At 45.3% G+C, this 12779-nt stretch overlaps 1 protein-coding gene across 1 annotated transcript; it reads left to right on the top strand.

Moving 5' to 3' along the window:
* Positions 1 to 1980: 1980 nt before the first annotated feature.
* On the top strand, positions 1981 to 2738 carry LOC311128532 (proteinase-activated receptor 2-like; the record flags this gene model as incomplete). Its single annotated transcript, XM_084160723.1, has 2 exons — positions 1981 to 2000; positions 2279 to 2738. The coding sequence occupies 2 exons, from the start codon at positions 1981 to 1983 to the stop codon at positions 2736 to 2738; spliced, it is 480 nt and encodes a 159-aa protein (XP_084016849.1).
* Between the last annotated feature and the right edge of the window lie 10041 nt (positions 2739 to 12779).

Consider the following 12779-nt stretch of genomic DNA (forward strand, 5'->3'; position numbering starts at 1 on the left):
CACATATATATATATATATATAGTGCATTCGGAAAGTATTCAGAACCCTTGACTTTCTCCACATTTTGTTATGTTACAGCCTTATTCTAAAATTGATTAAATCAATACAAATCCTCATCAATCTACACACAATACCCCATAATGACGAAGCCAAAACAGGTTTTTAGAAATGTTTGCAAATATATAAAAAATTCAAAAAAGAAATACCTTATTTACATAACTATTCAGACCCTTTGCTATGAGACTCGAAATTGAGCTCAGGTGCATCCTGTTCCCATTGATCATCCTTGAGATGTTTCTACAACTTGATTGGAGTCCACCTGTGGTAAATTAAATTGATTGGACATGATTTGGAAAGCCACACACATGTCTATAAGGTCCCATAGTTGACAGTGCATGTCAGAGCAAAAACCAAGCCATGACGTCGAAGGAATTGTCCGTAGAGCTCCGAGACAGGATTGTGTCGAGGCACAGATCTGGGGAAGGGTACCAAAAATGTCTACAGCATTGAAGGTCCCCAAGAACACAGTGGCATCCATAATTCTTAAATGGAAGAAATTCGGAACCACCAAGACTTAGAGCTGGCCGCCTGGCCAAACTGAGCAATCGAGGGAGAAGGGCCTTGGTCAGGGAGGTGACCAAGAACCCGATGGTCACTCTGACAGAGCTCCAAAGTTCCCCTGTGGAGATGGGAGAACCTTCCAGAAGGACAACCATCTCTGCAGCACTCCACCAATCAGGCCTTTATGATAGAGTGGCCAGACAGAAGCCACTCCTCAGTAAAAGGCACATGACAGCCCACTTGGAGTTTGCCAAAAGGCACCTAAAAACTCTCAGACCATGAGAAACAACATTTGCTGGTCTGATGAAACCAAGATTGAACTCTTTGGCCTGAATGCCAAGCGTCACGTCTGGAGGAAACCTGGCACCATCCCTACAGTGAAGCATGGTGGTGGCAGCATCATGCTGTGGGGATGTTTTTCAGTGGCAGGGATTGGGAGTCAGGATCGAGGGAAAGATGAACGGAGCAAAGTACAGAGAGATCCTTAATAAAAACCTGTTCCAGAGCGCTCAGGACAGATTGGGGTGAAGGTTCACCTTCTAACAGGACAATGACCCTAAGCACACAGCCAAGACAACGCAGGAGTGGCTTCGGACAAGTCTCTGAATGTCCTTGAGTGGCCCAGCCAGAGCTCGGACTTGAACCCTATCGAACATCTCTGGAGAGACCTGACGATAGCTGTGCAGCGACACTCCCCATCCAACCTGACAGAGATTGAGAGGATCTGCAAAGAATGGGAGAAACTCCCCAAATACAGGTGTGCCAAGCTTGTAGCGTCATACCCAAGAAGACTCGAGGCTGTAATCGCTGCCAAAGGTGCTACAACAAAGTACTGAGTAAAGGGTCTGAATACTTATGTAAATGTTATATTTCAGGTTTTTATTTGTAATACATTTGCAACCATTTCTAAAAACTAGTTTTTGCTTTGTCATTATGGGGTATTGTGTGTAGATTGATGAGGGGAAAAAAACAATTTAATCAATTTTAGAATGAGGCTGTAACGTAACAAAATGTGGAAAAAGTCAAGGGGTCTGAATACCTTCCAAATGCACTGTCCATTTCTCTTTTGTGTCTTTGATGTGGTGGGGTGCAATAGTCCATTGTTCACCTCATTTCAGTAGCCTAAACGGTTCCAATAGTCCAGTGCCCGTATATCGTGTCTTAAAAGGCTGTCTCCTAGTCTATACAGTTCATTCATTGCCATTTCCACCGTTCTCCTTGTCCATGTTATCCAGGAATCTGGTAGCTTCTTTTGCTGATTTCAGTGTGATGTCGCTTTCCTTCCATTTGACCCTTAGTTGTGAGGGGTACACCAGAGGGAACGGGATTCGTTTTTCCCATAGCTTTTTCTTTATGGGGTCTAATTATCTCTGTTTGATGTGAAGGCCTCTGCTCATGTTGGAGTTGATGTAGATCCGATGGCCCTCATACATCAAAGGTCTGACTCCTGACTTTTTGGCTTTAATGGCCAGTCGTACAACTTTATCCCTTTAGTTAAGGAACTTTGAGATGATGCCCCTTGGTTTACTGCTCATGTCCCCTCTCGGGCCACCTGTTCGATGTGCTTGTTTGATTGTGGGAGCCCATGTGAAGTTCTCCTGGCCCAGTAGTTGAAGTATTACTTTTTCCAGGAATTCTTCCATTCTGGTTATTCCACAGCATTCGCGGAAATTTACGAAACTAAGATTTGAACGGCGATTGTAGTCCTCCATCCAGTACGACCAGACAGGTGACCAACCTCAACATCACCACCTGCCACGACTTCACCCAGCCCAGCCAGAATAGCCTGGCCGCCGGCTTCTTCCTGACCATGGGAACCCTAGGATTTGTAGTTCCCACTGTGGTGTGCGTGGTGGCCTACGTTCTAGTGCTCAAGTCCCTGAGGAACTCCATGACGGATGCCAGCATCACCAAGAATCGGCGCAAGGCTGTGGTGCTCATCATCACTGTGCTGGTCATCTTCCTGGTCTGTTTCACCCCCAGTAACATCATGATGCTGGAGACATATTCCCTCCTGTTGGCCGGAGTAGTGCACAACGACAACGGCTTCTACATAACCACCCTGTGTCTGGCCAGCCTCAACAGCTGTGTGGATCCCTTCATCTACTACTTCATCTCAGAGGAGTTCAGGGAGCAAGTGAAGAACACGCTGAGGTGCCGCAGCGAGAGGACATGAATAGGATGAGGGTCTCATTCAGCAATCTGAAGTACTTCAAGAAGAGCAGCACCTACAATTCAGACTCGGGCAACACACAGAGCAGCTCCTATTATTGTGGTTGTCATGTGGAGATGGAAGTTTGCTGTACTGATGTTTTTAAAGAACTGGACAGGCGAAAGGGAATACTGGATTGGTGTCAATCTACCATGTTTTACCATTTGTTTTCATCATTATCAATGGAGAGGAATCCCAGAATACTTTATTTTATGTGCTTGTTACATTTCCCCCTGTCCCCTCACACATTTTTTGTGCAGATTTTGTTAGTTTTTATCTAGAGGACAAAATCAGGAAGAGTGAAGAAGCAAACTGTTTTAATTATGCGTTACTGATCCTTCCCCCACATTTAGACAGTCAGAAATGTTCTTTATCAAGTAAGCCATACTAGACCTACAGTGCCTAGTGAAAGTCTACCCAGCTATCACATTTGGTTCCTTGGAAATTGTGGGAACATTAGTTTTTGGTTTACCATTGGTACTGGGAACGAAGCCATACACTTCCTTACCGGTAAAACAGATTTATTTTGTAACATTCTGAGAACGGAAGTGACAGTTTGGTCGGGAGAGGTTGTGTTTTCTCTAAGCAGGAGGTAAGCTTGGCTTCTTATATGATGTTGAGTAAAGCTTAAACCATGTATTTAGATTGTAGGTAGGTATTGTAGTCAGGTATTATAGGTAGTTTACTTAGGTAGTTATTGTAGGTTATTGTAGGTTATTGTAGGTAATTATTGTAGGTAAGTATTGTATTCGGCGGACCCCGGCGAAGCACGAGTGCTAGCTAACCCACTACTTGGACCAACAAAGCTAGCTAGCTAGCGGGTAGCTACTGGTAACTTTTAGCAACTGTGGTTAGTTGTTTCCAATGTTATTTCACGCTTAAGAGTACCTGTAATTGAGCCAGCTAGCTGCCTACCATTCAGCTGTTTTTCTAACCTCATTATCCGAGGCATTAACGTTAGGTGGTTGGTAGCTGCTGTACTTAATTACAGCTACTGATTGCAGTCTGCCACCCAGTTAGCTGGCGTTGGGTAAGTTTGGCTTTATACATAGCTTGGGCTTTGTCGAGTAAGGCATAAACTATGTATTTAGATTGTAGTTAGGTATTATAGGTAGGCATCGTGGGCTGTATATTATTAGGTATTATAGGTAGGCATCGTGGGCTGTTGTGGGTAGTTGTTGTATGTAGTTATTGTAGGTTACTTTTGTATTCGGCGGTGCCGGGTGTAGCACGAAGCTAGCTAGCTAACTCACCTCCTGGACTAGCTGGCTAGTAGCTATTAGCAACGGTAGCAACTAAATACATTATCCTTTTAGCCAGCCACATTCGTTCGCAGCGACGCCGTTTTTCAAACAAAGTCAACACAGCAGCCATTGCTAGCTAGCCAACACTACCAGCTGGCTGTACTGTGGTAGCTAAATACAATATCTTTGTACTAGCTAGCCAACGTTTAATCATTGCTGCGTTATGAAAGAACTAGACACGGACACGAATTATCTGTTTAGTGTGTTAACACACTATTGGTAGTTTGTTGTAACCAAGTATTGGTGCTAAACTGTGTGTTATTGGATGCTAGCATGCTAGTTAGCTATGGCGTCATAGTTAGCTAGCTGAATAAAGTAAGTTGAGTCTAGTCCTTGAAACATTGAACCGCTGTAGCTTACAACAATTCTAATTTCTAAAGTGGAAGTTGGGAGAGTTTTATTCGGGTGGTTCAGTGAAACAATTATAGTTTCTGAGGTGGAAGTTGGGAGAGTTATATTTTTTTGGTGAGGGAGGCCTTGCTCTCTCCTTTCCCAGATGTTTAGTTCATTTCATTCCGATCTCCTCTGCATTATTGTAGCCCTCTGCTACAGCCTGTCAACTATGCCTCTGCCTATCCCTGTTCTCTCCTCTCCGCACAGGCTACACAAACGCCTCACACCGCGTGGCTGCTGCCTCTCTAACCTGGTGGTCCCTGCACGCACCACACACCTGGAGTTCCAGGTCTCAGGCAGCCTCTGGAACTGCCGTTCTGCTGCCAACAAGGCTGACTTCATCCCAGCCTATGCTACCCTCCAGTCCCTCGACTTCCTGGCGCTGACGGAAACATGGATTACTACTGAAAACACTGCTACTCCTACTGCTCTCTCCTCGTCTGACCATGTGTTCTCGCATACCCCGAGAGCCTCTGGTCAGAGGGGTGGTGGCACAGGAATCCTCATCTCTCCCAAGTGGTCATTCTCAATTTTTCCCCTAACACATCTGTCTATCTCCTCATTTGAATTCCACGCTGTCACAGTCACTAGCCCATTTAAGCTTAATATCCTTGTCATCTATCGCCCTCCAGGTTCCCTTGGAGAGTTCATCAATGAGCTTCGCATCAAGCCACGCCGCAACCTTCGCTCTCTCTCTCCCACTACTCTCTCCTCTTCCATCCTATCATCTCTTCCCTCTGCTCAATCCTTCTCCCTCCAATCTCCTGATTCTGCCTCCTCAACCCTCCTCTCCTCCCTTTCTGCATCCTTTGACTCCCTGTGTCCCCTATCCTCCCGGCCGGCTCGGTCCTCCCCTCCAGCTCCGTGGCTTGACGACTCATTGCGAGCTCACAGAACAGAGCTCCGGGCAGCTGAGCGGAAATGGAAGAAAACTAAACTCCCTGCCGACCTGGCATCTTTTCACTCCCTCCTCTCTACATTTTCTTCATCTGTTTCTGCTGCTAAGGCCACTTTCTACCACTCTAAATTCCAAGCATCTGCCTCTAACCCTAGGAAGCTCTTTGCCACATTAATATCCTTGTCATCTATCGCCCTCCAGGTTCCCTTGGAGAGTTCATCAATGAGCTTGACGCCTTGATAAGTTCCTTTCCTGAGGATGGCTCACCCTTCACAGTTTTGGGGGATTTCAACCTCCCTACGTCTACATTTGACTCATTTCTCTCTGCCTCCTTCTTTCCACTCCTCTCCTCTTTTGACCTCACCCTCTCACCGTCCCCCCCTACTCACAAGGCAGGCAATACGCTTGACTTCATCTTTACTAGATGTTGCTCTTCTACTAATCTCACTGCAACTCCCCTCCATGTCTCCGACCACTACTTTGTATCCTTTTCTCTCTCGCTCTCCTCCAACACTACTCACTCTGCCCCTACACAGATGGTAACGCGCCGCCGCAACCTTCGCTCTCTCTCTCCCACTACTCTCTCCTCTTCCATCCTATCATCTCTTCCCTCTGCTCAATCCTTCTCCCTCCAATCTCCTGATTCTGCCTCCTCAACCCTCCTCTCCTCCCTTTCTGCATCCTTTGACTCCCTGTGTCCCCTATCCTCCCGGCCGGCTCGGTCCTCCCCTCCAGCTCCGTGGCTTGACGACTCATTGCGAGCTCACAGAACAGAGCTCCGGGCAGCTGAGCGGAAATGGAAGAAAACTAAACTCCCTGCCGACCTGGCATCTTTTCACTCCCTCCTCTCTACATTTTCTTCATCTGTTTCTGCTGCTAAGGCCACTTTCTACCACTCTAAATTCCAAGCATCTGCCTCTAACCCTAGGAAGCTCTTTGCCACATTAATATCCTTGTCATCTATCGCCCTCCAGGTTCCCTTGGAGAGTTCATCAATGAGCTTGACGCCTTGATAAGTTCCTTTCCTGAGGATGGCTCACCCTTCACAGTTTTGGGGGATTTCAACCTCCCTACGTCTACATTTGACTCATTTCTCTCTGCCTCCTTCTTTCCACTCCTCTCCTCTTTTGACCTCACCCTCTCACCGTCCCCCCCTACTCACAAGGCAGGCAATACGCTTGACTTCATCTTTACTAGATGTTGCTCTTCTACTAATCTCACTGCAACTCCCCTCCATGTCTCCGACCACTACTTTGTATCCTTTTCTCTCTCGCTCTCCTCCAACACTACTCACTCTGCCCCTACACAGATGGTAACGCGCCGCCGCAACCTTCGCTCTCTCTCTCCCACTACTCTCTCCTCTTCCATCCTATCATCTCTTCCCTCTGCTCAATCCTTCTCCCTCCAATCTCCTGATTCTGCCTCCTCAACCCTCCTCTCCTCCCTTTCTGCATCCTTTGACTCCCTGTGTCCCCTATCCTCCCGGCCGGCTCGGTCCTCCCCTCCAGCTCCGTGGCTTGACGACTCATTGCGAGCTCACAGAACAGAGCTCCGGGCAGCTGAGCGGAAATGGAAGAAAACTAAACTCCCTGCCGACCTGGCATCTTTTCACTCCCTCCTCTCTACATTTTCTTCATCTGTTTCTGCTGCTAAGGCCACTTTCTACCACTCTAAATTCCAAGCATCTGCCTCTAACCCTAGGAAGCTCTTTGCCACATTCTCCTCACTGCTGAATCCCCCCCCCCCCCCCTCCTCCCTCTCTGTGGATGACTTCGTCAACCACTTTGAAAAGAAGGTTGACGACATCCGATCCTCATTTGTTAAGTCTAATGACACTGCTGGTCCTGCACACACTGCCCTACCCTATGCTTTGACTTCTTTCTCCCCTCTCTCTCCAGATAAAATCTTGCGACTAGTGACTGCAGGCCGCCCAACAACCTGCCCGCTTGACCCCATCCCCTCCTCTCTTCTCCAGACCATCTCCGGTGACCTTCTCCCCTACCTCACCTCGCTGATCAACTCATCCTTGACCGCTGGCTATGTCCCTTCCGTCTTCAAGAGAGCGAGAGTTGCACCCCTTCTCAAAAAACCAACACTCGATCCCACTGATGTCAACAACTACAGACCAGTATCCCTTCTTTCTTTTCTTTCCAAAACTATTGAGCGTGCCGTCTTTAGCCAACTCTCTTGCTATCTCTCTCAGAATGACCTTCTTGATACAAACCAGTCAGGTTTCAGGACTGGTCATTCAACTGAGACTGCTCTTCTCTGTGTCACGGAGGCTCTCCGCACTGCTAAAGCTAACTCTCTCTCCTCTGCTCTTGTCCTTCTAGACCTGTCTGCTGCCTTTGATACTGTGAACCATCAGATCCTCCTCTCCACCCTCTCCGAGCTGGGCATCTCCGGCGCGGCTCACTCCTGGATTGCGTCCTACCTGACCGGTCGCTCCTACCAAGTGGCGTGGCGAGAAGCTGTCTCCGCACCACGTGCTCTCACCACTGGTGTCCCCCAGGGCTCAGTTCTAGGCCCTCTCCTTTTCTCCCTATACACCAAGTCACTTGGCTCTGTCATATCCTCACATGGCCTCTCCTATCATTGCTACGCTGACGATACACAACTAATCTTCTCCTTTCCCCCTTCTGATAACCAGGTGGCGAATCGCATCTCTGCATGTCTGGCAGACATATCAGTATGGATGACGGATCACCACCTCAAGCTGAACCCTGGCAAGATGGAGCTGCTCTTCCTCCCGGGGAAGGACTGCCCGTTCCATGATCTCGCCATCACGGTTGACAACTCCGTTGTGTCCTCCTCCCAGAGTGCGAAGAGCCTTGGCGTGACCCTGGACAACACCCTGTCGTTCTCCGCTAACATCAAGGCGGTGACCCAATCCTGCAGGTTCATGCTCTACAACATTCGGAGAGTACGACCCTGCCTTACACAGGAAGCGGCACAGGTCCTAATCCAGGCACTTGTCATCTCCCGTCTGGATTACTGCAACTCGCTGTTGGCTGGGCTCCCTGCCTGTGCCATTAAACCCCTACAACTCATCCAGAATGCCGCAGCCCGTCTGGTGTTCAACCTTCCCAAGTTCTCTCACGTCACCCCCCTCCTCCGCACACTCCACTGGCTTCCAGTTGAAGCTCGCATCCGTTACAAGACCATGGTGCTTGCCTATGGAGCAGTGAGGGGAACGGCACCTCCGTACCTTCAGGCTCTGATCAGTCCCTACACCCAAACGAGGGCATTGCGTTCATCCACCTCTGGCCTGCCCGCTCCCCTTCCTCTGCGGAAGCATAGTTCCCGCTCAGCCCAGTCAAAACTGTTCGCTGCTCTGGCACCCCAATGGTGGAACAAGCTCCCTCACGATGCCAGGACAGCGGAGTCACTCACCACCTTCCGGAGACACTTGAAACTCCACCTCTTTAAGGAATACCTGGGATAGGATAAAGTAATCCTTCTACCCCCCCCAAAAAAAATAAAAATAAACATATTGTAAAGTGGTTGTCCCACAGGCTATAAGGTGAATGCACCAATTTGTAAGTCGCTCTGGATAAGAGCGTCTGCTAAATGACGTAAATGTAAATGTAAATGGTGCTTTGCTGCAGGATGGCCTGGTGCACTTCACAAAATAAATGGCATCATGAGGAAGGAAAATTATGTGGATATATTGAAGCAACATCTCAAGACATCAGTCAGGAAGTTAAAGCTTGGTCGCAAATGGGTCTTCCAAATGAACAATGGCCCCAAGCTTACTTCCAAAGTTGTGGCAAAATGGCTTAAGGACAACAAAGTCAAGGTATTGGAGTGGCCATCACAAAGCCCTGACCTCAATTCTATAGAACATTTGTGGGCAGAACTGAAAAAGCATGTGCGAGCAAGGAGGCCTACAAACCTGACTCAGTTACACCTGCTCTGTCAGGAGGAATTGGCCAAAATTCACCCAACTTATTGTGGGAAGCTTGTGGAAGGCTACCCGAAATGTTTGACCCAAGTTAAAAAAATGTAAAGGCAATGATACCAAATACTAATTGAGTGTATGTAAACTTCTGACCCACTGGGAATGTGATGAAAGAAATATATTTTAATATATTTTCCTTTACTATTTTCCCCTAACCCTACCATCCCTCCCCCAATTGGAGTAAAGTAATTGACAACAACACTTAGGCTCATACTTTCTGCTTATACATACTATATACATTTTACGGACACAGTATATTTTACAATAGTTATCTTTTGTTCGTTTTTAGTCCCATTCTTCAGCTCCACTCAACCCCTCCCATGTATCTCTGAATACCATCCACATTTGATTTCTATTTGCCATATTATTTTTCAACTGTGCTGTGATGTTTCACAAAAGTTTTGAACCTTTCTATTCTCATAGATTCTACATATTGTAAATTTAAAATATACATTTTTGCGAAGAGTATTATTATATTATTGATCGATTGACAATGACTTTTTAAATCACCCAGCAGTGCTATTTGCAGAGGGGGACATAACTTGCCAGGGCGTCTGGGGGTCCTCCCATTTTTTTGGGCATCTAAAGCACATTTCCTGCATTTCTACAAAATCTAATATGACCCATGGCCCTTCTCTATTTAGAACAACAAAAAGTAAGATAAAATGCCCACAGTCATCAAGCTATGTAAGAGATTATTAAATATGTTTAAGTGATTGATAAGACTGAACTAGATCCATGATAATTCAATAATCAATATTGTGTTGCACCTTTAACCAATAGCCTAACAAATGAACAACTCTTACAAATAAAGTACAAAGACAACTTTTGATTGTCTTTAAGACCGGTGCAAAGCTGTCATCAAAGCCAAGGTTGCTATTTGAAGAATCTCAAATATAAAATATATTTTGATTTGTTTAACACTTCTTTGGTTAATACATGATTCCATATGTGTTATTTCATAGTTGTGATGTCTTCACTATTATTCTACAATGTAGAAAATAGTAAAAATAAAGAAAAACCCTTGAATGAGTAGGTGTTCTAAAACTTTTGACCAGTAGTGTAGCACGTTCTATGGATGGTCTTAAACTGCAGTAATTTATGTTTGAGATTATATAAACATGACTGGGTATTCTAACATATCTGTATCCATTCATCATCATCATCATCATCATCATCATCAATAGCGTCTTCCTCACATTTTTGTTTTACATGTTTTGTGTCATTGGGAAAAGCCTCTATCAACCCTTGACACAGTTTGGAAATCAACTTTGGAGGTTTGTCAGACTGCCTTAATATAGCATCTGGCTTGACCAGTGTTTGCTGGACAGAGAGTATAAAGTGTTGTATCTTCAGAAATTCACCTCACCTCTGTCACAGACTGGTCTTCCCTGGCTGCCTGACTCTGCTGGGACCCCTGTCACCATCTGATCCTGCTAAGACATGATGAGCATAGTCTTGTGTACTGACTGCACTAGAGGGCCTCATTCCCGTGGGATGCCTGCGGGACCTGCGGGACCTGCGGGTCCTGACCAAGATCATTCCGGCACGGTCAGCATTTTTCATGCTGCAGGCAGGAGCGGGCAGTCAGACAGATGACTTTTGTTGTCCCACAGATTATTTTTAACGGTCCTATTTCTGCTTTGTATGCATTAGCCTACCTATTGTATTAAAATCACATATTCTTTGCATTATTCACACACCAATTCGCTGCTTCAACTTCAGTTGGGCTACCTCTCCTAGTTGGGCGTGAGAGTTCAAGTGCACCTAGTATGTGTGGTCTCATTAAAATAGAGTAGGCTGCCTACATGGGCAGAGAATCACGTGGCAAGTAACTTGAATATGAAATTAACTTAAATATGATTAGACTGTAGTTTTACTACAGTGTCTGTAAATAAATATTGATAATGAAAAGAAGTGGAGGGCGCTCAACCAACGTGAGTCGAAGTGCAATAAAAAAATGGAATCATTGAAAAAGAAAAGGCACAACGTGCACATAGGTTAGGCTACTGTGGTGAGCGAGCGTTGCGCCTTTTCATTTTCAATAAGTATGGATTACCCATTTATTTGTCTCTGCCTGCAAATCGTCCTCCTAAAAGGTAGGCTATATCCTATAGGACTACGCAAAACGTAGCAAGTGTCGCTGTCATCATTCTTGTTGCTTCCAGTTCAGTAGCCATACCTGCGAGATCAGGTGCGCGTGTGGTCACAATTAAATAGAGTAGGCTATAGCCTATGTATACATGGGCGGAGAAGCACGGGGCAGTTATCTGTCCAAGGAAATGTACTTCCTAAATAGGCCTATTAGGCTGTAGTTTATTACATTGCCTAGAAATAGGCCTAAATATTGATCACCCATATTTCTCAGTCTGAAAAACTTCCCACTCCTCAAAGGTAGGCTATAAAAATAGCTCAAGAGAAAGTGAAAAGTCTCTCCAACTCAGGTCTCTTCAAACTACATCTAGCCAGTGATGTACTTAAGTAAAAATCCTATAAAATAGTACCTAACTAGTTTTTTGGGGTATCTGTACTTTACTTTACTATTTATATTTAACAACTTTTACTTCACTACATTCCTAATGAAAATAATGTACTTTTTACTCCATAAATTTTCCCTGACACCCAAAAGTACTCGTTATATTTTGAATGCTTAGCAGGACAGTAAATTGTTCAATTCACACACTTATCAAGAGAACATCCCTGGTCATCCCTACTGCCTCTGATCTGGCGGACTCACTAAACACAAATGCTTTGTTTGCGAATGATGGCTGAGTGTTGGAGTGTGCCCCTGGCTTTCTGTAAATGAAAAAAACAAGAAAATTGTGCGGTCTGGTTTGCTTAATATAAGGAATGTTTAATTATTCATACTTTTACTTTTGATACTTAAATATATTATAGCAATTACATTTACTTTTCGTACTTAAGTATATTTAAAACCAAATACTTTTAGACTTTTACTCAAGTAGCATTTTACTGGGTGACTTTCACTTTTACTTGAGTCATTTTATATTAAGGTATCTTTACTTTTACTCAAGTATGACAATTGGGTACTTTTTCCATCACTGCATCTAGCATATTGGCTGATATAGCCCAGTAATACAATGTGAGAATCTCTGGTAATTTAACCTATTTCGTAAGTTATTTTTGCGCATTTGATATTGCCTATAGGGTGCAAAATTGCTCGGACCATGGCTGGCAAGTGAGCTGCGTCACATATGCCTAAAATAACATTGGTTGGGTTTGGGACCAGTTCTTGCGGTAGCGGGTGGGAGTCGGACAGAAAGCCAGCGGGTGGGGGCAGGAGCGGGATGAAGAAAATCGTAGACCTCTACTGTGCACCATGACAGTGAAGCCTGTAACGTTAGAGCTGTTTATTACTGTGTCAGTGTGAAAAGTAGGGAATTAGATATGGAAACTGACAGATCAATTACGTTACATCGACATACTGA

This window comes from Coregonus lavaretus, assembly GCF_964263955.1.
Source record: "Coregonus lavaretus genome assembly, chromosome: 4".
NCBI classification, from domain to species: Eukaryota; Metazoa; Chordata; class Actinopteri; order Salmoniformes; family Salmonidae; genus Coregonus; species Coregonus lavaretus.